At 57.0% G+C, this 27,944-nt stretch overlaps 1 protein-coding gene across 2 annotated transcripts in view; it reads left to right on the forward strand.

Moving 5' to 3' along the window:
* Positions 1 to 27,944, forward strand: part of CSMD1 (CUB and Sushi multiple domains 1) — a 605,853-nt gene that overhangs the window by 405,573 nt on the left and 172,336 nt on the right. For both annotated transcript variants that reach the window (XM_045576232.1, XM_045576234.1), the window contains exons 8-10: positions 771 to 858; positions 7,733 to 7,857; positions 14,532 to 14,653. In XM_045576232.1, the coding sequence (XP_045432188.1) occupies positions 771 to 858; positions 7,733 to 7,857; positions 14,532 to 14,653 (335 nt within the window). The remainder of the gene's footprint in view (positions 1 to 770; positions 859 to 7,732; positions 7,858 to 14,531; positions 14,654 to 27,944) is intronic.

Genomic DNA, 27,944 nt, shown 5'->3' on the forward strand with positions numbered 1-27,944 from the left:
GCCCCGGTTGTGGGCTCCCTCCTCAGTGTGGGGCGTGCAGGAGGCAGTTGATCCATGATTCTCTCTCATCATGGATGTTTCTATCTCTCTCTCTCCCTCTCTCTTCCTCTCTGAAATCAACAAAAATGCATTGAGATGTTTACTAGGGTGGGGTGAGTGTTGGGGTGGCAGCCACTCTGTCTGATAAGCAAACGAGTCCTTAAACAGTGTCCTGTGCCCGGACAGCACCCCACCCGGGCAGCGGCGCTCCACGGGGCTGGCAGGAGGTGAACCAGCCCATCGGTGCGGGAAAAGCAAAGCCTGTGAAGTTCAGTGGTGAACGTGTTTGGTGGCTAAAGCATAACGGGCCATTTGACAAAACCTCTCTCGTCTAGGGCTTAACCGGGAATTGGCATCCTCATTTCTTCCCTGGGGAACGAGCGAAGTCTCTTCTGTATAAACTTGGACGTCTTCACGGGCAGCTCTCTTTCCTGGTCATGCGAGTCATCGTAACCTGCCACAAAGTCAGCCGTGATGAGCCAGTAACAGAGACCTCCAGCCCAGAGGGCTCAAACCAATAAAACGGAGCCCTCTCGTGGGATAAGGGGTCTTTGTTTCCCAAATATAGAATAATGGTTCAATTTAGTGCAGCTCAGCTGTCTTGATTCTTAAAGAAATAACATTTTAAGCCGCAACTTGAGAACCCAATCTGCCTAATATAAATGGATTCCCTGGGCGTTTCCCCAGGAGCTGCACAGAATCCTAATCATGTTCTCTCTCTCTCGTTCCAGTGAGCCAGGGAGGGGAAGCCCTGGTCTCCGACATGTGTCCAGACCCGGGGATTCCGGAGTTCGGGCGGCGAGCCGGAGCTGACTTCAGGTGGGAGATCCAGGCATGCTTTGAACAGAACATTGTTTTCTAACGCACGAAATGTGAGCTTGCCGTTGCTAATGTGTGGTTTTATTTCCCTTTCAACTTAAAGATACAGCTTCTTCGTTATTAGGCAGCGATGTTATTAGTAGAACTCTACATTTATGCTGACAAATTTCAGGTATGCCGGGGTTGACAGCTTTCATTGCGTGACCCAATATTAAAAACTTAACTCAAAATGTATACTATATAATCAAAATGCACCTCTAGGTTTTCCCCCTGTTTTCATTTGTTCACTCCTCACAGTCTAATGCATTTGGGTTAATGCGTAAAATAAAATAAAAAAAAGTAGGTGGGGAAAAATTTAACTGTCCCCTCATAATTATTTCATTAAATTAGCATTCGTGTTAATGAGTGTAAGTGGCCTGCAGTGCGTTTCACTTGGGAAATGCTGCGATTCACCGTACGAGGGTCATGATGACCCAGAGGCTGCTTTTCAGTCAGCGCGTTGTGATTGTGGTTCTGGTAGCAGCGCTGTTGGCTTGGGCATTTGCATCTTCCCATTTATTTCAAGAAACGTAAACCTCCCTGCCCAGTGTGGCTCCGAGAACAGGGAAGTCACAGTTGGATCCCCGGCCAGAGCACAGGCCTGGGTGTCTGGCCTGATTCCCAGGAGGGGGCGTGCAGGAGGCAGCTGATGAGTGATTTTTCTCTCATGGAGAGCTGTATCTCCCTCTCCCTCTTTGTTCCTCTCTGAAAGCAATAAAAACGTATTTCTATAAAAGAAACGTAAACCTTTTCAAAATGACTCAAGGTGGGAACACATCTCTGGAGGAAGCTTCACAATCAAACACCGCAGGGAGCCAGGGACTCGTGTTTCCTTCCCTGTAATCTCCTGGTTTTTGAGAGGGAAGCAGGAAAGGCGTGCGGTGGGTCAGCCTGTGAAGTGAGCCAACCTCTGCCAGGAGCAGTGAGGAGGGGGGACGGGACCTGTGTTCGCAGCACTCGCGCCCCAGGGATCCCGGCTCGCGCAGTCTCAGGCGGTTTTAACGCTGTCTGTCCAGCGGGAATGCCTTCTGGTCCCTGTGTCGCCGAAGACACTGGGCGGAGCCCAGGCCGCAGGGGAACAGACTTAGTGAGGCGTCCTGCCCGCTTCCGATCTTAGGTGAGAGCATTCTGGCTTTCACCTTTCCGAGCGATTTTAGTTTCACCTTGTTTATTGATTCCTTTCACCAGGTGGAGGAAGTGCCTGTCCATGTTTAGGTGACTGGGAGCTTTCCATCTGAAACGGGCAGAGCATGTTGTCCAAAGCTTTTCTACACCAACGGATGTGATCTTTGGGTTTATTTGGTTTGTTCGGAGGCATGACATAGATTTTCCTGACTCTGCACTTGGGGGTGAAATTCATTTGGTTTTGATGTATGGTTTTTATATACTGTTGGGTCTCATTTGATATATATATTTTTAGATTGTCTGCATATATGTTCAGAAAAGATACTGGCCTGCACGCTTTTCTTGTAATGACTTAATCTGGTTTTGCTATCAGAGTAGAATTGGTCTCATAAAATTAATTGAGAAGTAGTCTCTCTTCTTGAGTAGCGTGGAGAGTTTGTACAGAACTGGTATATATACATATATTTAACTTTGGCAGATGCATCGGGGCAGCCATCTGGAATCGATATTTTCTCATGAGAAAGTCCTTAAATTACAAATTCAATTCCGTTCCTCAGACAGGCCTCCTCAGGTCACGGTTCTCTGCCAAGTGAGCTTGACAGTTCGTATTTCAAGGAGTTTTCTCACTTTATCTGAGTTGTCAAATGTAATGGCACAAAATCACTCATCACACTCCCTTCTCACCCTTTCCCTCGTTAATGATGTCACAGTCCTCATTCCTGATGTTGGCGGTTCCTGTGTCCTCTTCACCTGACCCTCTCACTGGAGAATGCCAGTGTGTGGATCTTCTCAAAACAAAACACGTTCAGTGTCCCTGGTTTGTTTCTGTTGAGAACGGCAAGCACAGGGAAATGTGACATCGATGGGATACAGGTGACCACGTCTCTGATCCGTGGGTTATTTCAGCGTTTCCAGATATCTGGGGATTTTCCACGGGTCTTGGTGCTCAGAGAGGGCACTTGATATGACTCCCATTCTTTTGAACTCACTGATCGTTATTGTCTGGCCCAGAAATACCTGACCTCGGCACACAGGTCACGTCCCCTGAGAACTCGCAGTGGGTCACAGGGGGCGGGGGAGAACTGCACAGAATGTCTAATGGGGAGGCAGTCGATGGAGCTGTGCCAGCCGTTAATGCCCCTCTGGCATTCTTGCCACTCGCCGTGTCCTGAGAGAGCACAGGGGTCTCCTGCTGGCACTGGGGTCTGTCTGTCTCTCCTGGTACTTCACCTGTGTTTGCTTCGTGGATTTTTGAAGCCATTTTATTAGATAAACGCACGTTTAAAATTACATTTTTTAAAGAAATTCATATCTTCAATACAACAAAGTGACTGTCTTTGCTGTTGGAAGTGTCCATTGCTCTGACAACAGCTTGCCTTGCGTGAGCCTACCACTCCGGCTTTGTCTTGGTCATTGCCAGTGTGGTCACACTGTATACGGCACTTACAGCCACTCTTGCATTCAATCGGCTATGCTGCGTTTTCGGGAGGGCTAAAGTATTTTTAAAAACTTTCTGCCCTCACATGCTGTTGGAAAAGGAATGAATATTTTAATAGCTTCTTAAACAATTCTGCTCATTCATATTTAAACTGCCATAAAAATTGACCAATGATACCCACTTAGGTGTCACCTGGAATGTGGAATTAAATCATAGCAATGAACACTAAAGCGTGTTCCGCTGGCGCCCACATGGAATTACTGCCTTCTCCACGCATAGCTTAGTGCCATCACCCACGGGCCACGCTCTCCAGTGCTCCCGCATTTCAGAATATAATAGCAGCGGCGTCACCTTTATTACACGTTTATTAACATGGCTATGCATTTAGTCTAGTCCAGGGGTCAGCAAGCTCATTCATCAACAGAGCCGCATGTGGCTCGTGGGCCGCGGTTTGCCTCTCTGCTGGCTAATGAGTTTGCTGACCACCGGGGTGGGAGAAAGCAAAGCGGAAACCTCTGGGATTGGGTAAGAGTGAGATGATGGACAGCTGCTTTCTCAATCAGGTGGTGCAGCGCGGTTAGCAGGCAGCCATGAACAGGGTAACAGTTGCTAAAATAGTCCTCAGCCCTTTTTTGCATGCTGAGGGGTCGGGAAAAGGGAAGCTACAGGGACCCCGCATCCCACAGGGGCGTTACCGTAGAAGCAGAAAGACAACTCCGTAAAGGTGGGAGCTGACCTCTGTCTGGCCAGATGCTGGCTAGGACGTGACTCCCACCATAAACTGCTCTGAGTTAAGGTTTCATTGCAGACCGTTCTGTGTGGTCATGGGGTCTCTGAGTTTGCACGGCCCTCCTGAGCTGGTCGGTGAGCCTGGGCCTTATTTTTTCGACCATAAAAGTCAAATGCCATTCGGATATCGACGTTATTGAACTGACATTAAAGCTCCCTGCCGCTGATACTGGTGTGGCTCAGCGGATAGAGCATTGGTTGGTCTGTGGACTGAAAGGTCAAGGGCATATATATTGGTTGCAGGCACATCCCTGGTAGGATGTGTGCAGGAGGCAGCTGGTCGATGATTCTCTCTCATCGATGTTTCTAGCTTTCTATCCCTCTCCCTTTTTCTCTGTGGAAAATCAATAAAATAAAATAAATTTAAAAAAAAAAAAAAAAAAAAAAAGCTCCCTGCCATCCTGCTGGCAGCCTGGGACTGTGTGGTGCCATGGGCATCGGGCGGGCAGGGCCTGTATCTGTGCACTGACTCCTTCACCGCATGAGGGTGCAGCCGGAGTGCGTGTGTGGGCGAGCCAGGAGACGCAGCCAGGGTCAGTGTCCCCTGCCCCTCGCTAGGATGGTGGGGACGGCCCGGCTGCCCTCACTGCCCACGTGGTGTTCTGGATAGAGGGAGGCTCGTCTGAGTTGTTGACAGTCTTTCTCAGACTGTTCTGAAGGCAAGGCAATTCAGCTTTGTCTAAACTCTTACAATCAAACCCAATGGCCAACATTGTCAAGATGAGTGGATAGAACTCATTGTCATGGGCACTGTAATTATAGGTAATCTGGGGCTGTTTTTACTTGAAAAGAGTCAACTATTAAGTTGCTAAAATAGTCCTCATCCAACTGTATTGATGCTGTTTTTCTTGCTTCTTTGGAAATATTTTTCTCCGTAGACAGTCTAGGTATTAACTGCAGTGTTATCTCTACGGAATGGTAGCTAAGCACAGCCCCAAGTGCAGGGCTTTCTCATGTGAACCCAGATAAATGTGGGGACAGCTTTCTTCCCATCGACCCCTCTCTGTGAGACAAAGCGTGCTCTGAGGCGCCGGAGACGGCGGCAGGGGCTGATGGGAACCTGCAGATGCTGGTGCAGGGCAGTGAGGCAAGGCTCTGCCCATGGCCCTGCCTCTTCATGCAGCTGCTTTCTGTGCTATAGGAGGACCCGCAGCTCCCGAAGACATGGTCAGCTCTGGTTTAGCAGTCAGAACTGTTGAGCTGGTCGCCATCTTGTGTCCACATGGGGGCAGCCATCTTGTGGCCACATAGGGGCAGCCATCTTGTGTGTTGGAGTGATGGTCAATCTGCATATTACTCTTTTATTAGATAGGATAGAGGCCTGGTGCATGGGTGGGGGCCAGCTGGATTTCCCTGAAGGGTGTCCCAGATCAGGGTGGGAATCCCTTTGGGGTTTGGGGTGGCCTGGGCGAGAGACCTGTGGTGGTTTGCAGGCCAGCCATGCCCCCTGGTAACCCAAGCAGAGGCCTTGGTATCTGGAATTTATTTACCTTCTACAATTGAAATTTGGTAGCCTGGAGTGGAGCCAAGACGTCTGCTTGCTCTGTGGCTACTGCCATTTCTGTTTAGATTTGTTTACCTTCTATAATTGAAACTTTGTAGCCTGGAGTGGAGGCTTAGACCTGCAAGGGCAGGTGGAAAGCTTGGCTTCTTCCATTGCCAGAGAAACCCAAGCTTCCCTCCTGCTCTCTGTGCCTGCAGCCATCTTGGTTGGGGTTAATTTGCATACTCCCTCTGATTGGCTGGTGGGCATGGCTAGTGGGTGTAGTGGAGGTATGGTCAATTTGCATATCACTCTTTTATTATATAATATATATTTTTAATAAAATAAATTTATATATATATATATATATATATATATATATATATATATATATATACACACACACACATATACACACACACACACACACACACACACACCGTATTTTTCGGACCATAAGATGCACTTTTTTCCCCCAGAAGTGGGGGGAAAAAGTCCCTGCGTCTTATGGTCCAAATATAGCCTACACATATACTTTAAAAAAAAAGTTTTTTTACTCGCCCGGCTCTGTGTGGTCTCTGTGTGCTTGCCCGGCTCTAAAATGGTTCTAAATGCTGCTGTTTACTTTACAGGGTTGATTACATGTGTTTATGACTGTGATGTTGGGTTTTAATGCACATAAAATATTTTAGGACACTATTTGTTTCAGAATCTTTTTTTCTTCATTTCCCTTCTCTAAAAACTGGTGCGTCTTATGGTCCGAAAAATACGGTACATATTTTTTTGATTTCAGAGAGGGAGAGAGATAGAAACATCAACGATGATGAGAGAGAATCATGGATTGGCTGCCTCCTGCACACCCCACACCGGAGACAGAGCCCCATCCCAGGCGGTGCCTTGACCAGGAATGGAAGGAACCATAACTTCCTGGTTCAGAGGTCGATGCTCAGCCACGCAGCTCTGCTGGCCAGGCTCTTCCTTCTTTTTTCAACACGGAGCTCAGGGCTTGTGCAACGGAAAGCTGGTGTGGAGTGTCCTCCTGCGGCCATGGCCTGTCCGGGGGAGATAACCCGCTCACCCCCGCACACCCGGCCAGGGTGCCTTCGGGCCTGAGGGGGCCTCACAGGGGCTGGCGCCCTGTTACACGTGGTCCCACAGCGTCACCGCGTCACCCCTGTCTCCGATGCCCAGGTCTCAGGCACCGCTTGGCAGCCAGAGCCGACGTGGGTCTAACTCGAGGCCAATGGACTCCTTTCCACCCAAAGGGTGCTTTCCCGTGAGACGCTTTGTGACAAGCGTCTCTGCCCTGCCTCTGACTATAACCAATGTTTATGACAACAATCTAGACTCTCTCCTGAGAACGTTCCTGTTTCTGTGGAGCAAGTGTTTTCTCATAGACTTCATTACGGTCAAGACACTTAACAGGCGATTTATCTTCTTAAAAACGTTGAGGTGTTGGCAGTCAGGGCAGTGCGTACAGCGAGTCTCTGGAAGGGACTCATCTTGAACCTCGCGCCTGCTCTTTACCGACCCCTCCCTGCCCCCATACCCACCGCCGCGCCAGCCTCTGGTCCATGAAGCCGGCTCTTCCACAGGCTTTATTGGGCCAGAGCGACGCAGCCCTCACCTTCCTGTGCTGACTTCCTCGTGATCTGGACCTGTTTCTGTGAGATGCTTGTTTGAGGGAATGGCATCCATCCGGGTTTGTCTTAGGGATACACTGCCCATCCCCTTCTCCCCGCTTCAGCCACCACCCTCAGGCCGTCCCTCGGCTCCTGTGTCACAAAGGCGGCCCAGGCCCTATGGCTGTGGTGATGCAGCTGCAGAGCAGACTGGGAGCCCTGTGGTGTCCCCCGAGGCGGCCTCTGCTTCAGGCCCCGGTACATCTGTGCAGAACCCCTGCCGGTTGCTCAGGGTTCACGTTGGTTTGACAGCACGGACGGCGGCAGGGCTGGGACGGTATCTCCTAACGGGCTGTTTTCTGTCCTTTCGCCGCGTAGGGTCGGCGCCAGCGTGCAGTTCTCCTGCGAGGACAGCTACGTGCTGCAGGGCTCCAAGAGCATCACCTGCCAGCGGGTCACCGAGACGCTGGCCGCCTGGAGCGACCACCGGCCCCTCTGCCGAGGTGAGCGGGGGCGGGGCGCAACCGGGACCCCTCTTTCTTTAGGGTCCCCAGGTCCTTCTGAATCCTCCGTGAGATGGAAGCACAGAGCCCTGTGCAGCGACAGAGCTGGACGTGGCGACGGAGTATCTGTTCACGGGGACATGGTGGGTAACAGAAATAGCACCTGGATGTTCGTAAGGAGGCAGGCATTTTCAGGGAGGTGTGTGGTTTAAAAACTCAGCCCCGCTGGTGTGCTCAGGGGTTAACTATGGACCCATGAACAGGAGGTCACAGTCCAATTCCCGGACAGGGCACATGCCCGGGCTGCAGGCTCGATGACCCATCGGGGCGGGGGAGGTGTGCGGGAGGCAGCCGATCCATGAATCTCTCTCATCGTTGAGGTGTGTATCTCTCTCTCCCTCTCTCTTCCTCTCTTAAATCAATTTAAAACATCATTTAAAATTTTAGAAGAAATACAAGCAAATGGAGTCACTGAAACTCACACACGCTTATTTCGTGTGTGGGGGCCTTCTGTGAGCTGAGTATGTTTATATGCCCAGCCTGCACACGTATGAACGTTTTATGTAACCGGGTCCCTGCTGATGTGAAAGGGATTGCCTTCAGTGGCAGTGGAGCGATTGCCTGGGAGTTGATGTTGTTACCATGGTAACAAGCTGGTTATTAATAACAGGAACAGAGCAGAGGGGAGGCAGGTGTTACAGGCGCATCGGCAGGGCGGCTTCCCCAGGCAACTGCCACGTCACTGCCCGAGGGAACCCCCGCCTGTTCCTGAGGCCACTGGGGGGAGAGGCCGGAGGAAGGGGGTGGGCGCACATGCAGTGAGGTCAGGGTGATGTGGGGAAGGTGCCTGGGAACAGAGGTTGTTGCCAGAAAGGGTGGGGCCTCTGCAGAGTGCGAAATCCTAGAAGGTGAAAATCCCCAGCCAGTGAGGACATGGAGAGGTCCCCCCCGATAACAACATCCGTGACAAAGGTGCATGAGCTGGCGCACAAGCTGCTATTTTATTAGTAAATGATCTTAAGCTAATCTCCAGCCTCGTTAGCGCACTGAGATCTAAGGTGAATCAAGCGTGTTCGTAGGAGGAATCAAGCATGTTTGTGCGGCACAGGAAGCACTTGCTGCCTCTCTCCTGGGCTTCCTTGTCAGGAAGCATGCGTGGCCCGTGGCGGTACTGTGATGGCAGGGGGCACGTACCACCTCTCGTCTGGGTGAGCCTGATCAGCTCTGGGGCTCAAGGGGGCTCCAGTGGTCCTCGCCTGGTCCCTGAGGCCTCAGTCTGGGCCCCTCTGGGATGAGAGACATTGCTCTGCTTCGGTGGTTGTTTCACATGGTGTCTGAGGCTGGCCAGACCTGGAGTAAATATCCCATATAACAAAAGCCTAAGATGCAAATCGACAAAATGGCAGAATGAGCGGTAGAATGACCAATTGCTATGATGCCAACTGACCACCAGGGGGCATAGGCTTAATGCAAGAGCTGCCCCCAGACACAGGCCCCAGGGCAGCCAAGGCAGGTGCCAGCAGGGCCTACCCCCCACCTCCCCTTACTCCCCCCACCCCCACACCCCCGATCGCTCCACCGGTCGCCCACAGATTGGCCCTGGTTGCTCAGAAGGCCTCATGAACCTACCCATGCATGAATTTCATGCCCTGGGCCTCGAGTTGTATATAAGAGTGCCGTTGTTGGCTGTTGCTTTGTGTCTCTGTTGTTTGTTTAATTTGTTTAAGGAAGGGGCACTTCCCGTGTTGCTGTGGGCTCGCTGCTTGTGGCAGGTTGACCTGTGGCCTGGAGTGCAGGAACCTCACGTCACCAGTTCCAGAAAGTCTTTGCTAGTGAGAGTTCTTCTCTGTCTGTCTGTAACGGAACTGTGGTTCCTGGTGTTCTTTGCTTGCTTTCTGTCTTTTGGGGGTTTCGCTTGCTCTTTGCTGTTTTAAGGACACGGGGAACCCTCCGTCTCTGCAGCGTGGGCTTTGTGCCACTCAGAGCCCGTATGCCAGCCTGGGTTCCTCTGAGACAAGATCCTAAGGCCAATGTCCCAGCCCGCCCTTTTGAGAGTATTCCCTTATTGACTGGGGTTTTTTGTTTGTTGTTTCTGTTTTTAAGATCTCTTCTTATATGCAGCCTACTCAGGAAACAAAACCTTCCAAGCCCCCCAAGTCTTTTCCTAGGGTGCCCTCCAGCAGGCTTCAAAACAGCAGTGGGCCTGGGGGGCACTCCCATCTCGGGAAGAACAATTTTAAAAGTAGTGCTTCCACATTAAAGCCACTGGAGGCCAGCGAGTTATTCCTGTTACAAAACTTGCCAGGAAAATGCCTTGGGTAATACTAATTGGCTCTAACATCTCAAAATTGTTCAGACATAATAAATAGATGTAACTAAAATGAAGGATTTATGATAAAGCTTTTCAGTGATAATTACATGTGCATGTACATAATTTTCCAACGTCCTTGGTAACGTAGGACCCTTTTCGTTGAGCCGGTAATGGCTGGCTCCGTTGATGCAGAAGCGATCCAGCTGGCCTGAGGCACGGTGAAAGCCGGAATGCCACCTCCAGGGCTACCCAGGGGATAAGTCAAGGGCTGAGCCGGGCCAGGGAGGCAGTGCTAGAGGCTCAGGCAGCAATAGATTATTTGTTTTTGGAGCATAACCACAGGAGTGAGGAATTTAAAGGAATGTGCCATTTTAATCTTTTGGACAATTCTCAATAAATAGAACACACAACATCCAGCAAATTAGGGAAACCGGCTCCAAGGGAAAGCAGTGAGGAAGGTCTTATGGATTTGAGTTACCCAATCTGTCCGGGTTACGGGAATTCTTTTTCATTTCTCTGGTGTTTACATTCTGTAGCCTGAGTGTTCACTGCTGTAGTCAATGCCTTCCTCTTTTTAGGTCCTGCAGCCGCTGTATTCCATCCCCAAGAACTGCTTTCAAGGCAGATGCAATTGGAATCCAACAGGCTGATATTTTTCTTCTAAAACTAACCTCGTAGCCATGAGAAGATAGAAATAGCCATGGGGGAATGACGGGGGCCAAAATAGAATACTGGGGACCAGCTCTAATTATAAGAAATATTAATCATGTGTTTTTAACTCTGATTATTTTGTTCTGATTAAAGAAGGCACATTCTGCCAGCCAGCGTGGCTCAGTGGCTGAGCATCGACCTGTGAACTGGGAGGTCACGGTTCAGTTCCCGGTCAGGGCACAGGCCTGGGTGACAGGCTCCATCCCCAGTGCAAAGTGTGCAGGCAGCAGCCGATCAATGATTCTCTCATCATTGATGTTCCTATCTCTCCCTCTCCCTTCCTCTCTCTGAAATGAATACAAATATATATTTTGAAAAATTAAAAAATAAAGAATGCGCATCCTCACCTGGCTGGATGTTGTATGGGACCAGGGAGCTCACCTGGAAATGCAGCCCATCCTCCCCGCCAGGAGCTGCCTGTGATCATGGGAAAATGAGTGGCCTGTTGCGGAGACCAGAGCCACCAGCCCTTTGCACACCCACAGGCCTCTGCAATTCCCCAGCCCGCATTACCTGTAATCTGCCCATTTGGCACACCCTCCTGCCTGCTTCCCAGGTAACCTCTGTCCTTCTCCCTGACATTAGCAGTGGGCTGGTGGGAGGTGGGGGCAGAGCAGATGTGTGTGGGTGACCTGGGCTCCTCCTGATGCTGGCAGGACTGGAATGAATGCTCATATAGCATCCAACCCTGCTCCTGCTGTAGTGGCTCAGGTAGCGACAGGCGGCCGGACCCCTTGGCTGTCAGTTACACTTGTGGTGTTGTACGTGTAGGGCACAGAGCTGGGCAGTACGCCTGCACCGAGGGCAGAGTGTGGCGTGGTGTGGTGTGGCGTGGCGTGGCAGCTGGCGGGTGATCGTGTGAGGAAGCAGGCATCTCCAGTCAGACATCTGTGGCCCTGGCCCGCCCTGTGGGTGGCGCCCTCCTCAGTGTGATCTCGCAGGCTGTCGGAGCTGCAGGAAGTGTATGTTCCGCCCCGGATGGGATAGATGATGTTCTGGCCGTCAATGAGGACGGAGCCCAGGTATGATGGCTCCCCCCGAGGAAATTAACGCACTTTCCTTCCTTCCCGCGCTCCTGCCTTCCCCTCCGGAGCATCTGTCACGGCGGTAGCAGGCCCGGCCAGACAGTGCTCGTCATTCTGTCTGACACAAAGGAAGGTGTGGAGGGCGCTCCTCACTCCTGTCTGACTGATGGGCCTTTGCTCTCCCTCCGCCCTGATCTCACAGCAAGCAGACCCGTCTCAGGACCCGCCTCGTCAGACGCTGCGGGGCATGAAGCCTCAGGCGTTAGCCCTCAGCCCGCAGCTGCCCCACCCAGGCCTCAGCCCCCCCCCCCCCACACACACACACACACACACTGCGCTCAGCCTCCACTCCGCTCGGAGGGCGATGAGAACAGGCGGTCTCCCCCACCCGCCGAGCCTCCCTGTGCCCAGGTCCCAGTTTCCTGGAGTAAAGCTCCCCCACGGGCCCCTGGGGGGCAGATGGCTTGGTTTGGGGTCTCGTGAGAAGCTCCTGGCTGCTCCGGCCCCCACGTCCGTCTTTCGGACCCAGAGGCAGAGCGTCAGCTGTTCCTCCCGTCTCCTCTGGCCGGGAGGCACTCGTGTTGCCTAAACAGGAGGCCCCTTCGTGGTCGTCGCCTCACCCGCCGTTCTCGCTCAGCGTGTCTGCTCACGTTCTGCAATGAAGAGCAGTCATCGCCGCAGCCGTTCTCAGAAGCGCTCACGTGGAAGACGTGGGTCTCAGGCCACGCGCTGTCCAGAGCTCCCTGGCTGTGCGGGGCCATGGCCAGGGGCCCCGCTGGGGGCCGACGGTTCCGGCCTGTGGATAATGAACCATTAGACACACAACGGGAGCAGACACCCTGACTCTCCTCAAGGACAGGGAGAGGAGCTCCTTGGAGTGAGGTCAGGGGGATCAGCGAGGGAGAGCTGCTGTCCTACGAGGCAGGTCCGAGCCGGGCAGTGGCAGGCAGGACGGGAGCTCCGTGTCAGAGAGGACGCTGTCCCCACACGCCGCCCTCCCCATGCCGGGCCCTCCCTGTGGCCCCAGGTGGTGTCCGCACCCCAGGCAGGTGGGCCAGGAGGGGAGGAGAAGCTTCTGAGGCTGAGCACGTGTGTCTGCAGCCACGTCTCTGGAAAGCCTCCATGGTACATGTGCTCCTTCCCATTCCCATGGGCTCCGTCCCATTCCCGTTTACGCGTGGACAGCTGTAGGCCTGGGCATGACGGTGATGGTGGCCAGGAGGGCACCGTCTCCGAGGGCACAGGATTCATGTTCACAGAACACCAGGCCTGCAGGTGAGCAGTCCCGAACGGAGAGGAGGGTCTGGGGGGCAGGCAGCATTTCTGTTCTTTCTGTGGCGATCTAAGTGGAAAGGAGAAATGGCTCCCCGGGCGGTGAGCCACAGCTGGAGGGCAGGGTTTCTCAGACCCCTCCCCATACCGCCCTCGGAACACAGAACCCTGTTCTGTTTTGTGGTTTGTTTGTTTTTTTTAAAATAGATTTTAGAGAAGGGAGAGAGGGAGAGAGAGAAGCATTAATGATGAGAGAGAACATCGATCGGATGCCTCCTGCACGCCCCACACCAGGGATTGAGCAGCCACCCGGACATGTGTCTTGACCAGGAATCGAACTGGGACCTCCTGGTTCATAGGTCGACGTTCGGCCCCTGAGCCACGCCGGCCAGGTCCTGGTGATGGTTCAGTCGGTTTGCCTGATGGATTTTAGGGAAATGAAGCTGATCTCTCCTGTGCATTATCACTTGTGAAACGTGTTTCTTACTTTCTCAAGCTGTGTTTAAATGATCAATGTCAAAACGGGTTCAGGCTGACATTGGATTTCCTGGTATCATCTATGGGTTGGAAAGGAAAATACCTCCTTCCTACAGAGCAGGTCAGGTGAAGTGTTTTATATTCCAAAGTGTTATTTATATATATATATATATATATATATAGTGATTTCAGTGAGAGGAAGGGAAAGGGAAAGAGAAACACCAATGATGAGAGAGAATCACTGGTAGGCCGCCTCCTGCACGCCCCCTCCTGAGGATCCAGCCCACAACCCAGGCATGTGTCCTGACCAGGAATTGAACCGTGGCCTCCTGGTTCCACCACTGAGCCACACCAGCCGGGCTGGAGCCACGATTTCCACTTTCTTCCTTTAAACGCGGACATGCTGTTGAGGCTCCTGTGTGCACTGGCTGCCCGGGAACCTGCAGCCTGAGGGGGACATGGCAGGCTGCCCCGTGTGCAGCCGGAGGGACCAGCTGGGGCCGGAGCTTGGCCGGGGTGGTGTGACACATGGTTTGGTTGAGACGGTGACCTGGGCCTGCGTCCCTGCACCGCGCCGTCCACTCCGCCGTGCCCACCCGAGGGCCACCGAGGCGCGCACAGCCGCCCGCGAGTCACACAGGCTGGGCTCACTGAGGTGCCACCGTCCACGGCGCTGCCACCACTGGCCATCCTGAGGACAGGCCGGCGGGCACGGGGGCCGGAGAGAGAGTTTGTTTCCGTGGCGGCTGCACACCGGGTCCTGCTGGGCGGCGCCCGCTGGCAGCGAGCTCAGGAGCCGGTCCCCAGCCGCCGGACGAGCTCCGCGCTGTCCCTCCCTCGGAGGCGGGTGGGGAAAGTCACTCTCTCTGTGTTCGCAGCTCGGACCTGCGGCTCCAACCTGCGGGGGCCCAGCGGCACCATCACCTCGCCCAACTACCCAGTGCAGTACGAGGACAACGCCCACTGCGTGTGGGTCATCACCGCCTCGGACCCCGACAAGGTAAGGCCGCCTCTGGCCTCTGCGGGCGCCGCACGGGGGCTGGGCCAGCGGCCTCCGGCGGCGCCCTTCCATCTGGCGGCTGGTGCGGACCGGCGGGTGCTGGGTGGTGTGTCCACCGCCCCTGGCTGGGAGCCCGCCCAGAGCCGCCCTGGGATGGGACAGCCCTGCGGCCGCCCTCCGGGTGCGGTTGTGTGTCCTGTCCTCTCCTCACCCTCACTGAGGTGGACGGGCAGCGTGATGATTCTGGTGCCCGGCGTGGGGTTTAATGTGCACGATGTGGGATGTAATGACCTCGACGTAGGTAGGGTGTAATGTGCCCAGCGGAGGATGTGACACGCGCACAGATGCTGAGGCCATCGCACCTGCAGACATTCGCCTGCGTCGCTCACACGGTCACGGCGTTCGCTGGGCTGAGAACGTTAATACGGACTCTCAGCACCGTCCCTGCACACCCCTGAGGCTGTGCCAGCCAGGCCTTGCCTGAGGCCGTGCCCCGGCAGGGCGGCTGGCGGAGGGGGTGGGAGGGGCGTGCTCTGTGAGGCTCTGTAGCTTTCGTGGCAGGGGCGGTGATCTCGCCCTCCAGGTACTGGGGAGGCTGGAGACGGGAGGGGACGCCGCTCAGGCTGATCAGCAGGGATTTGTCAATCACCGCCCTCCAAACGCATGTAATGCAAACACCAATGGCCTCCTGCACACAGACAGCCCCTCTCCGAGGCCTGTGCTCCGCACACACTCACAGAGGAAGCATCTGTCCACAGCGGCCTCAGAGGACCTGTTGTCTACCCCCCTAGACCCCACACTGGGCCCGGGTGGCAACCACTGGCCATCACCGCACAGCCGTCCGCATCCCGGACGGAGCCAGATGTGCACGCTTAGGCCTGCACCCCTTCTCCCCCTCATCCTGAGGACACCCTGCGGGCACCGAGCAGTGGGTCCTCAGCTGGCGGCTGGGACGGTCTGTAGGGACTCCAGTTCAAGTTCAACTGAGAGATGCCCTGGGCCAGCTCCCAGGGCCGGGGGCCAGGCTGTGGGCAGGGGCCTGGGGTGCTCCCGCCTACGACACCCCAAGGCCGGAGGAGACCCCTCCCGCCCGCCAGGCTGCACTCCTGTTCATGATTGATCCCACTGTCCTTCCTCCGGGGTCTCCGCCAGGGGGGCGCACCAGGGTCTCCGCCAGGGGGGCGCACCAGGGTCTCCGCCAGGGGGGCGCACCAGGGTCTCCGCCAGGGGGGCACACCAGGGTCTCCGCCAGGGGGGCACACCAGGGTCTCCGCCGTGGGGGCGCACCAGGGTCTCCGCCAGGGGGGCACACCGGGGTCTCCTCCAGGGGGGCGCACCAGGGTCCCCGCCAGGGGGGCGCACCAGGGTCTCCTCCAGGGGGGCACCGGGGTCTCCGCCAGGGGGGCACCGGGGTCTCCGCCAGGGGGGCACCAGGGTCTCCGCCAGGGGGGCGCACCAGGGTCTCCGCCAGGGGGGCGCACCGGGGTCCCCGCCAGGGGGGCACACCGGGGTCCCCGCCAGGGGGGCGCACCAGGGTCTCCGCCGTGGGGGCACACCAGGGTCTCCGCCGTGGGGGCGCACCAGGGTCTCCGCCGTGGGGGCGCACCAGGGTCTCCGCCGGGGGGGCACACCAGGGTCTCCTCCAGGGGGGGCACCGGGGTCTCCTCCAGGGGGGCGCACAGTTCCGTGAGCACGGGCTGCGTTCGCTCTCGGACCTGCTGAGGCCGTCTGTGAGCCTGGCCGGCTGCCCCGTGGCAGAGAAGACCAGGGACTCGTGCCTGGGCTCCGGGTGACGCTCCTCTCAGTTTAGACGTTTCCCTGAATGACATAGAGCTCCCCCCTGTCCCCCGGCTCCGGTGAGCGAACCCCACCTCAGGGCTTCCTGTGCCGACCTGTGTTCTCAGAGCCCCAGGGGCTGGGGGCCCAGGCAGCACGCGGGCGGCACCGGACTTCAGATCAGGGCTGGGGGCTGTCTCCTGCCGAGGCCCGGGTGACTGTGTGTAACGGCGTTCAGGGGCCGTGTGACTGTGTGTAACGGCGTTCAGGGGCCGTGTGACTGTGTGTAACGGCTTTGGGGGGCCAGGTGACTGTGTGTAATGGCGTTCAGGGGCCGTGTGACTGTGTGTAATGGCTTTGGGGGGCCGTGTGACTGTGTGTAACGGCGTTCAGGGGCCGTGTGTCTGTGTGTAATGGCTTTGGGGGGCCGTGTGACTCTGTGTAACGGCTTTGGGGGGCCGTGTGACTGTGTGTAACAGCGTTCAGGGGCCGTGTGTCTGTGTGTAATGGCTTTGGGGGCCCGGGTGACTGTGTGTAATGGCTTTGGGGGGCCGTGTGTCTGTGTGTAACGGCTTTGGGGGGCCGGGTGACTGTGTGTAATGGCTTTGGGGGGCCGTGTGTCTGTGTGTAACAGCGTTCAGGGGCCGTGTGTCTGTGTGTAATGGCTTTGGGGGCCCGGGTGACTGTGTGTAATGGCTTTGGGGGGCCGTGTGTCTGTGTGTAACGGCTTTGGGGGGCCGGGTGACTGTGTGTAACGGCTTTGGGGGGCCGGGTGACTGTGTGTAACGGCGTTCAGGGGCCGTGTGACTGTGTGTAACGGCTTTGGGAGGCCGTGTGACTGTGTGTAACGGCTTTGGGGGGGCCGTGTGACTGTGTGTAACGGCTTTGGGAGGCCGTGTGACTGTGTGTAACGGCTTTGGGGGGCCGTGTGACTGTGTGTAACGGCTTTGGGGGGCCGGGTGACTGTGTGTAACGGCGTTCAGGGGCCGTGTGTCTGTGTGTAATGGCTTTGGGGGGCCGTGTGTCTGTGTGTAACGGCGTTCAGGGGCCGTGTGACTGTGTGTAACGGTGTTCAGGGGCCGGTGACTGTGTGTAACGGCTTTGGGGGGCCGGGTGACTGTGTGTAATGGCTTTGGGGGGCCGTGTGACTGTGTGTAACGGCGTTCAGGGGCCGTGTGACTGTGTGTAACGGTGTTCAGGGGCCGGTGACTGTGTGTAACGGCTTTGGGGGGCCGGGTGACTGTGTGTAATGGCTTTGGGGGGCCGTGTGTCTGTGTGTAAAGGCGTTCAGGGGCCGTGTGACTGTGTGTAACGGCTTTGGGGGGCCATGGGACTGTCTATAGCGGCTTTGGGGGGCCAGGTGAACTTTTATAACGGCATCTGAGGGCCAGATGACTGTGTGTAACGGCGTTCAGGGGCTGTGGGACTGTGTATACGGCTTTGGGGGGCCGGGTGACTGTGTGTAACGGCGTTCAGGGGCCGTGTGACTGTGTGTAACGGCTTTGGGGAGCCGGGTGACTGTGTGTAACGGCGTTCAGGGGCCGGGTGACTGTGTGTAATGGCGTTCAGGGGCCGGGTGACTGTGTGTAACGGTGTTCAGGGGCCGGGTGACTGTGTGTAACAGCGTTCAGGGGCTGTGGGACTGTGTATACGGCTTTGGGGGGCCGGGTGACTGTGTGTAACGGCGTTCAGGGGCCGTGTGACTCTGTGTAACGGCTTTGGGGGGCCGGGTGACTGTGTGTAACGGCGTTCAGGGGCCGTGTGACTGTGTGTAACGGCTTTGGGGGGCCGGGTGACTGTGTGTAACGGCTTTGGGAGGCCGGGTGACTGTGTGTAACAGCTTTGGGGGGCCGGGTGACTGTGTGTAACGGCTTTGGGGGGCCGTGTGTCTGTGTGTAAAGGCGTTCAGGGGCCGTGTGACTGTGTGTAACGGCTTTGGGGGGCCGGGTGACTGTGTGTAACGGCTTTGGGGGGCCCGGTGACTGTGTGTAACGGCTTTGGGGGGGCCGTGTGACTGTGTGTAATGGCTTTGGGGGGCCCGGTGACTGTGTGTAACGGCTTTGGGGGGCCGTGTGACTGTGTGTAATGGCTTTGGGGGGCCGGGTGACTGTGTGTAACGGCTTTGGGGGGCCGGGTGACTGTGTGTAACAGCTTTGGGGGGCCCGGTGACTGTGTGTAACGGCTTTGGGGGGCCGTGTGACTGTGTGTAATGGCTTTGGGAGGCCGGGTGACTGTGTGTAACGGCGTTCAGGGGCCGTGTGACTGTGTGTAACGGCTTTGGGGGGGCCGTGTGACTGTGTGTAACGGCGTTCAGGGGCCGGGTGACTGTGTGTAACGGCGTTCATGGGCCGTGTGACTGTGTGTAACGGCTTTGGGGGGCCGGGTGACTGTGTGTAACGGCTTTGGGGGGCCGGGTGACTGTGTGTAACGGCTTTGGGAGGCCGGGTGACTGTGTGTAACAGCTTTGGGGGGCCGGGTGACTGTGTGTAATGGCTTTGGGGGGCCGTGTGTCTGTGTGTAAAGGCGTTCAGGGGCCGTGTGACTGTGTGTAACGGCTTTGGGGGGCCGGGTGACTGTGTGTAACGGCTTTGGGGGGCCCGGTGACTGTGTGTAACGGCTTTGGGGGGCCGTGTGACTGTGTGTAATGGCTTTGGGGGGCCCGGTGACTGTGTGTAACGGCTTTGGGGGGCCGTGTGACTGTGTGTAATGGCTTTGGGGGGCCGGGTGACTGTGTGTAACGGCTTTGGGGGGCCGGGTGACTGTGTGTAACGGCTTTGGGGGGCCCGGTGACTGTGTGTAACGGCTTTGGGGGGCCGTGTGACTGTGTGTAATGGCTTTGGGAGGCCGGGTGACTGTGTGTAACGGCGTTCAGGGGCCGTGTGACTGTGTGTAACGGCTTTGGGGGCTGGGTGACTGTGTGTAACGGCGTTCAGGGGCCGTGTGACTGTGTGTAACGGCTTTGGGGGGCTGGGTGACTGTGTGTAACGGCGTTCATGGGCCGTGTGACTGTGTGTAACGGCTTTGGGGGGCCGGTGACTGTGTGTAACGGCTTTGGGGGGCCGGGTGACTGTGTGTAACGGCTTTGGGAGGCCGGGTGACTGTGTGTAACAGCTTTGGGGGGCCGGGTGACTGTGTGTAATGGCTTTGGGGGGCCGTGTGTCTGTGTGTAAAGGCGTTCAGGGGCCGTGTGACTGTGTGTAACGGCTTTGGGGGGCCGGGTGACTGTGTGTAACGGCTTTGGGGGGCCCGGTGACTGTGTGTAACGGCTTTGGGGGGCCGTGTGACTGTGTGTAATGGCTTTGGGGGGCCCGGTGACTGTGTGTAACGGCTTTGGGGGGCCGTGTGACTGTGTGTAATGGCTTTGGGGGGCCGGGTGACTGTGTGTAACGGCTTTGGGGGGCCGGGTGACTGTGTGTAACAGCTTTGGGGGGCCCGGTGACTGTGTGTAACGGCTTTGGGGGGCCGTGTGACTGTGTGTAATGGCTTTGGGAGGCCGGGTGACTGTGTGTAACGGCGTTCAGGGGCCGTGTGACTGTGTGTAACGGCTTTGGGGGGCTGGGTGACTGTGTGTAACGGCGTTCAGGGGCCGTGTGACTGTGTGTAACGGCTTTGGGGGGCCATGGGACTGTCTATAGCGGCTTTGGGGGGCCAGGTGAACTTTTATAACGGCATCTGAGGGCCAGGTGACTGTGTGTAACGGCGTTCAGGGGCTGTGGGACTGTATACGGCTTTGGGGGGCCGGGTGACTGTGTGTAACGGCGTTCAGGGGCCGTGTGACTGTGTGTAACGGCTTTGGGGGGCCGGGTGACTGTGTGTAACGGCGTTCAGGGGCCGGGTGACTGTGTGTAATGGCGTTCAGGGGCCGGGTGACTGTGTGTAAAGGCGTTCAGGGGCCGTGTGACTGTGTGTAACGGCTTTGGGGGGCCATGGGACTGTCTATAGCGGCTTTGGGGGGCCAGGTGAACTTTTATAACGGCATCTGAGGGCCAGGTGACTGTGTGTAACGGCGTTCAGGGGCTGTGGGACTGTGTATACGGCTTTGGGGGGCCAGGTGGATATCTACAAAGGTGTTCCGGGGCCACACGGAATTGTCCACGTGGAAATGAGCCGCTCCATCCGGTCAGACCTCTCACTAGCTCACTGGCGCCACGGGCCGGAGGCTCCGGGCTGGACGGTGCGCGCGGCCGGGGCCGTTGCTGGCCGGGGCAATGGGGAGCCTTCGCGGGGCCAATGAGGCATTGCCGCATTCCCAGGGCCGCCTCACGTTCCTTGTGGAGCGAGGGGGCGAGTCAGGAGCCCCTGAGGGGACAGAGGTCAGGGCTGGGACCTGCTGGGGTGCAGAGGTCACCGCGGAGCGGGCGGTGGGCATCCTCTCCACCCCCACCAGCTGCGTGGGCAGCAAACAGCTGACCATGTGGAGCCCCCGTTGCCATGGAGCTGCCGCACTCACCCCAGGCTGCGCTGGGAGCCTCAATCAGGCAGCGGGTGGACACCAGCTGCCGCCCCCCCCCGCCCCTTCGCTGTTGTTATGAAAGGACCCTGGAGGCCGGGGTGGCTTTCCGTTCGAGGTCAGTGGAGAGGGTGGCCCTGTGGGTGCCAGGGAAGGAGGGCAGGAGGGTGCCGCCCCGGGAGGCTCTCTGTCGCCAGCGGAGGGAGCTGGTCCACAGAGGAAGCTCGGGGCTGCAGGACGGATGATGGGACCCGAACAGGACAGGGCCAGGTTCTGAGAGAACGAGATGGCGGGGAGACGGCCAGGCCAGGCAGACAGCAGTGCGTGCGCTCACACTGTGTGCACCGTGTCCCCGACGGGTCCCTCAGCAGCGGAGGGAAGAGGAGGAGAGCCGCTGGCGCTGTAATGCCGTGAGAGAATTCAGCTAATCAGGCCTCTTCCGGGAGGGAGCGATTACCTTTTCAAATTATGAAATTATTCCGCCGTGCTTTTACATAATTTTAAGTAACAGATTCATCCAGACCCAGAAAGGCACTCATTTGCATGGAGATGATGTTGGGGGAAGGAAGAATTACACGGGATGGAAACAGCTCGAGATGCTCAGATGGGATTGGGTGGGGATGGCTCCACGGGTTTTATTTACACGCGGAGACGACGGATGTGGGAAGCGGGTGGGGGACAGGCTGCAGCCCTGGGCCGAGCGCCCCTGGAGGTGACCCCTGACCCTGAGCAGCCCAGGGACCAGGCAGTCTGTCTTCCGCACTCACTCTTCTCTTAAAAAATATCTGTATTGATGTCAGAGAGGAAGGGAGGGAGAGAGAAACATCCATGACGAGAGAGAATCTCTGATCAGCTGCCTCCTGCACGCCTCCCACTGGGGATGGAGCCTGCAACCCGGGCCTGTGCTGTGACCGGGAATCGAACCCTGACCTCCTGGTTCCTAGGTGGACGCTCAGCCACAGAGCCATGCTGGCCGGGCACACATCACTCTTGTCCCCTGTCCCTGGACGCCCTGCAGCCTCCTCCCTCCTCCCTCCTCCCTCCTCCACGTGATCTACGGATTAGTCATCTCTGTCACCTCCGTATACTCACCCTCTGTGCAGCCGTTCACGGCGCAGACGGGCCAGTTCCCGTGAACCGCGGCTGGCTCTGGGACAGGCTCGGCTCAGGTCTGTGCCATTGTGGGTGCCTCTGGCAGGGACTCCCCGGTGCCCCCTCGCTGTGTCTGTGGCTCCGCGGGCCTCGGTGAGGGGATCTGGATGTTTCTGTTTGTAATGGGCATTTGTTTTGTTGTCGAGGAAAAGGCAGCCGCTTCCTTTGACACGTTTGCTAAAGGACTGAACCAATGGTTCCTCCTCCCAGGACCACTTCTGGCCCTGCCATGACAACAAAGGGTCCTAATTAGACCTCCCGTGTTCAGCGTGTCCAGGTAGGGCACTTGTGATTCTGAAGAGTCCCCATGGCAGACGCCGTGGGTACCGCCAGGGCTGAGGGAGCACGTGTGGGCGTGGAGTAACAGACTAAACCATCCAGAGCCCACGTGTGTGACCCTCGTGCCTGTCCTGCTTGGCTTGTCCGTGGTCAGGGTCAGAGCGCCCGGTTCAGAGTCCTCCACTTCACCTGGAGAAGCAGCCCCCGCGCCTGTCTCTGCGGTAGAAGGCCGTGCTCACACCGCATCGGGCGGACTGGCTTTGCAGACCCAGAGCCATCCCAATGCCCACTGCCGCCCGGCCGGCGTGGCTCGGTGGCCGAGTGTCCACGTATGAACCCGAAGGTCAGCTTGATTCCGGGTCAGGGCACAGGCCCGGGGGGTGGGCTCGATCCCCAGTGTGGGGCGTGCAGGAGGCAGCCGGTCAGTGGCGCTCTCTCCTCATGGATGTTTCTCTCTCTCTCTCTCCCTCTCCCTCTCTGAAATCAATAAAAGCATATTTTTTAAAAATAAAACATCCAACTATAATCCTTCATGGAAAAGGTCTGACAACTTAAGCTGCGCGTCTCACAAACACATATCTCTGTATATGCATGCATATGTATATAGATAATAACTAAATGATGGAAATAGAGAGAAAATTCAAACTATGATTGGCAAAGCTTTAAAAGCTCGCTTTTGAATTAAATGTTATCAGAAGCAAATGCATATATACATGCACACATATTTTAAATTTATATGTAAACCAGGTTTATCTTGATGTGGGATTAAGGAAAATGAGCCACGATTTTGTAAAATCTCCCCAAAGCAAGCTTTGAATGAGTTCCTTCAGAGGCATCATTTTCTGACTGGAGCCCAGGTCTCCGAGCTAGGTCCCTGGGCGCCAGCATCTGCCACCCTCCTGTGCCCAGAGCTCCCTCTGCCCTCGGATTTTAGAAACACAACGCTTGGCTTAGGTCGTCGGATTCCGTTGAGAAAATCCAGATCAAGGTTGTATGCACCAGTTGGACTTTACAATTCAAAATTGTGATGAAATGATGATAAGCCTGGCTTTCGGAAAATCAGTGTACTAGCATCTACTGAAACTGTCTGGGTGACAGCTTGTTAACGCGATGTCCCCCGTGCACTGTCAGGAGGGGCACGGTTTGGGCGCCGAAAGGGTCCGCGGGACCATACGTTGCGCACTTTTGCCTGACACTCAGTTGTCAGAAGCTCAGATGATTTACCCTGTTTTTTCCAATCAAATGCACATTTGCATGCACACGTGGTATCGGAACCTTCATGAGTCTCAGTAGCTTCCTATTTGAAGAGAGAACCATTTCCAGAAGTAATTCGTCCAGGTGTTTTCTGTCTCAGTTTCCAGTGCCGGGGCAGAAAGTCTAAATGGCCCCACAGCCAGGGTTTCCGCCCAGCTGCTCTGCCCCACAGACCCACAGGCCCACACATCCAGGGTCCCTTTGGGTGGCCACGTCCCGCGCTGGCCCACGGGTGCCGCTTGGAGGCCTTCCGTCCCACACAGTGGTCTCTCCCCGGGAATGCTGGGAGGCTGGTGAACATGGTGGCTCCGGCGAGCTGGGCTTTGTCTGGCGTGTCCTCTGCTCTCCGACAACGTCTGAGGAAGACCCAGGTGAGAGGCATGCTGGGAAAGGTGGGTTTTCAGCACATGGCGTGTCCGGGCACACGGGGGATCGGGTCAGAGGAAGCAGGAGATGGGGTGTGATGTGCAGAGGACGTGACCTGAGCCCACTGTCCGGGTGAGGAGAGGGCGGCGGCGCTGGCGGTACCCAGAGTCCTGGCTGCACTCCGTTCGGCCTGGGTGGTTCGTTTGCGGAGGACACTTGGCCTGGAGGGCACATTCTGCAGAAGAACCACGAGGCGCTTCCCACTGCAGATGTAAACATGGGCGGTCTGGGGCCGCTGGGAGAGAGCAGCAGGGAAGCCATCGAGCTGCCGTGAGGTGTAAACTTGGGCTGAAGAATGACTCTTGGACAATTGGATGCCGCACCACAGCTGTTAGAATGGCCAAGCCCAGCACTGGCCTCGCCCTGCGCGGAGGGGGCGCGGGGCCCCAGGAAAGCACACGCCGCTGCTGGGGACGCGGGTGGGGCAGCCACGGAGGAAGACAGGGTGGGGCGTCCCACACAACCAAGCCCACTCCCCCCGCGGCCCCACAACTGCGCTGGCCGAGGCCCCCTCTGCTCTCCTCACACCCTGTCCGACGCGGAGAACGGCTTGTTCGGAATCTCCCCAGCGCGGACGTGACCCGGCCGTCCTCACACGGGGTGGGCACGCTGCGGACCCTGCGCCCGATGGAATGTCATCCGACTGGGCAGGGTGAGGTCTCACCATGAACGGCTCAGTTCCCACCACCGTCCCCTGGGCCGGGTCCCCACGGTGTTTGTATCTGGGTTTCCTTCCCACTTCAACAGGTAAAAGTGACCGAGAGTGAAGTACACGGTTAGTAGCCATTTTTAGTTTTTAAATATATTTTTTATTGATTTCGGAGCCGATGGGGAAGGGAGAGAGAAAATGGAAGCATCAGTGGTGAGAGAGAATCGCGGACCAGCTGCCTCCTACACACCTCCCACTAGGGCTGGAGTCCATAACCCAGACATGTGCCCTTGACCAGAATCGAACCTGGGACCCTTCAGTCCGCAGGCGGATGCTCTATCCACTGAGCCACACCAGCCAGGGTGGTAGGAGCCGATTTCAGAGATGGAAGCAAATGACGAGAGAGTAAAACCGGGAACATTTAGGTGGAGGTGAAGGAGGCGTCCAGGTCTGCTCGCCTGAACAGTCCGCCCGTGGCCAGAAACGAGGAGGGGGAGGCCATGCGTCATGGAGTGAGGGAAGCTCAGGCGGTTGGGAGTATTTTCAAAGAAATGCAGGAAGCGGGAGAGAGCGTGTCTCCCCGGGATCGGTGTGGAGCCCAGTCCTCGCGTCTCAGAGCCCTGCCCGCAGGCCTGAAATGAGAAAAGGAGCGAGCAGCTATTTTAAGAGAAAAAAACAACGCATTGACTGATAAGCGTAATTTCCGTGTTCTGGGCCAGACAAAGGGCTGGTCGTGTTGCCCCTCGGGGAGAGTGAGTCATTGCGTTTGAGACGGCGGAGGTTTAGCACGTTCCATCTTTCCTCCTTTCCCTTTGGTTTGAAAGTGACCCCAGTATTTGCCCAGACGGGAAAGCACACAAGGCGGGGTCTCGAACTTCGCTTTCGGGAGAGCATGTTCAGTGCGGCAAGAGGAACAAGGGCCGGCGGCGTGCAGCAGTTTGAGGACAGGGACGTCCCTCTCCCTCTGCAGCGGCCGCGTCCCCTCTGGGGCGAGAGGCCCGCCCGGCTGTCCGGTGAGCGGCGGTGCAGATGCAGCCGGCGGACGGGCGGGCGACGCTGATCGGGGTGATTTATCTGGCGGGGGCACGGAGACTGGCCGCATCTGGTAATTAAGCCTAACAAACAGGACGTGTAATGAAGTGTTCTGTCCCACGGCCTCACGGGAGGCAGGCATCACACCAACAAGTTATGGAGACGGTTCTTTGGGGCGCGATTAGCGGCTGCTCATCTGTCTCCTCCTCTGTCCCTGGCACCCCGCTCGCTCCGCGCGCTGAGTTATTGCGCCGGCCGCCTAGTCCCGTTGTAAGGGCTCCTCCGGGGGCCTGCGCCTGGCTGCACGGAGGGCCCTCCCCAGAAGCAGTGCTGTCTGCGCGTCATCCTTAAAGAGCGTGCCTGCGCGCGGCTGGGTGGATCTGAGTGTCTGCCCGGCGACGCCGACCGGCCACTCTGCTCAGGTCGCAAACCACAGAGGAATTCGCAGCTCTCCCAGCCTGTTTGCTGAATTACACTGTTTCATTTTGTTTAAGAATATCTATTCATGGATGAAAACGGATGGGGCACACAAGTAGGAAAAGGATGGAACAGGGGACCGTCTGTGGGTAACGGTGCTGCATTTCAGGGGGTTTCCGTCCTTCTCTGTCCCTCCAGATCGGGACGAGCCGCCTGCCAGAGGGGGGTGCTGATAGGACCGCTCTGCAGGGCGGCTGGAGGATCTGGCGAAGCACCCCTCTCAGCTGGAAGCAGCCCCGGCCCTGTGGGTGGGCGTTACTCAGGGCCACTGTCAGCACAGTCTCTCCCTCTGTCAGCCCCGCCCCACTCTGGGCGGGCGCCTCCTTGTGAGACTCTGCGCTCTGGAGCCGGTCCCAGGAGTCATAGGAGGCTCCTGTTTCCATCCTGTCACCCCTGGTGTCTGGGGTGGCAGACCAAAACAGACACCATATATTTATGTCAGTCAGCGGAGCCATTCCTTTCTGCAGGATGTTCATTCTTTAGGTCGTTATTTTCATACTCGAACAGAACACCCTGGAGGTGATGCTGAAGAATGAATCCTGTGGTCAGACTGTCTGGCCGAGGTGAAAGTGAGGGGTGTGAGTCAGTCCCCGGAGGCGGGTGAGCTTCTGGCTGTCTCTCCCTCCCCAGTGACGCCCTCTTCGCAGAGTGAACGCGCTGCCCACAGCCTCTCTCTGGGCCTGGGCTCAGCGTGTGGATCCATTACCCGTCGGGTTGGATTGCATCCGAAAAAGACAAAACACACTGCGATTTGCGTTTCTTTACCCGGAACCCCCCTATCCTCCTGGGTATGGCATGGATTGTTTTTGGGGGGTTGGTTCTTAGAATGAAGCCATCCTGTGAGGATGTGTTCCTGGTTCCCTGGCTGGTATGTTGGTTTCCGGGGGCCACCAGGAGCCGTCTGTAAGGTCCGCTGTCCGCAAGGATTGGCTGTCGAGCCATGCCTCCAGGCTGCTCGGTGCCTGGTCTGACCCTGGGCCCCAGGTCTTCCTTGACCGACGCCAGTGTCTCTGCCTGTGTCTGTGCATCTAGGATTCTGTCTCCCCCTTTCAGCCATCGCCCCTCACACTTCCAGCTCGGGGACGCCCCGCAGCTCCTGGCCAGAGGCCCGGTTCTGCCTTTGGCCGCCGGAATAACGCTCTGCTCTGCTCTGCTCTGCAGTGGTTAGGTTATTGTGCCCTGGGTCTCAGATCCCCGCCTCTCATTTTTAATAAACCGCCGGCCGCTGCATCTGCCGAGCACATATCGGATGATTCTCTTGATAACGGGGTGTCCTGGCGCCTCGCCCAGGATTAATAAGACTCAGAGCTCCACCCGGAGCCTCTTTCACCTGCAAACATCTCCCTGGTCCCCCACGGAGCCGGTGCCCTCGGCTGCGGGAGATCGTGCCGTGGACGGCCTCAGGGCGCTTGGCTGGTGTGGCTGGCGGGTTCCTGTCTAATGAGGGTCTGCCGCCTCCCCACCCCCCCCTGCTGTCCTGAGGCTGCGGGCCCCTCTTCCTCCGGACACCGCGGTGTGTGGCCGCCCTCCTTCCCCGAGCACGGCCTCCGAGGCGGAGAGCGGGGCAGCTGGGCCCTTTCTCTGGAAGTCACAGCACCGAGGGCCGCTCCGGAGGAAGGGAGCTGGGGAGGCTCCCGGACAGACAGGGACAGGGACACGCATCTCCGTTCCGGTGTCCAGGGTTCAGTGGCCCCACGTGGCAAAGCATGTGCTCGCCCAGGTGTCTGTGGTGGTGGCTGCCTTCAACCATCCTGTCCTCACCCACCACCCATCCTGCCCTCACCCATCACCCATCC

The sequence above is a fragment of the Pipistrellus kuhlii genome, unplaced genomic scaffold (assembly GCF_014108245.1).
Source record: "Pipistrellus kuhlii isolate mPipKuh1 unplaced genomic scaffold, mPipKuh1.p scaffold_m20_p_78, whole genome shotgun sequence".
NCBI classification, from domain to species: domain Eukaryota; kingdom Metazoa; phylum Chordata; class Mammalia; order Chiroptera; family Vespertilionidae; genus Pipistrellus; species Pipistrellus kuhlii.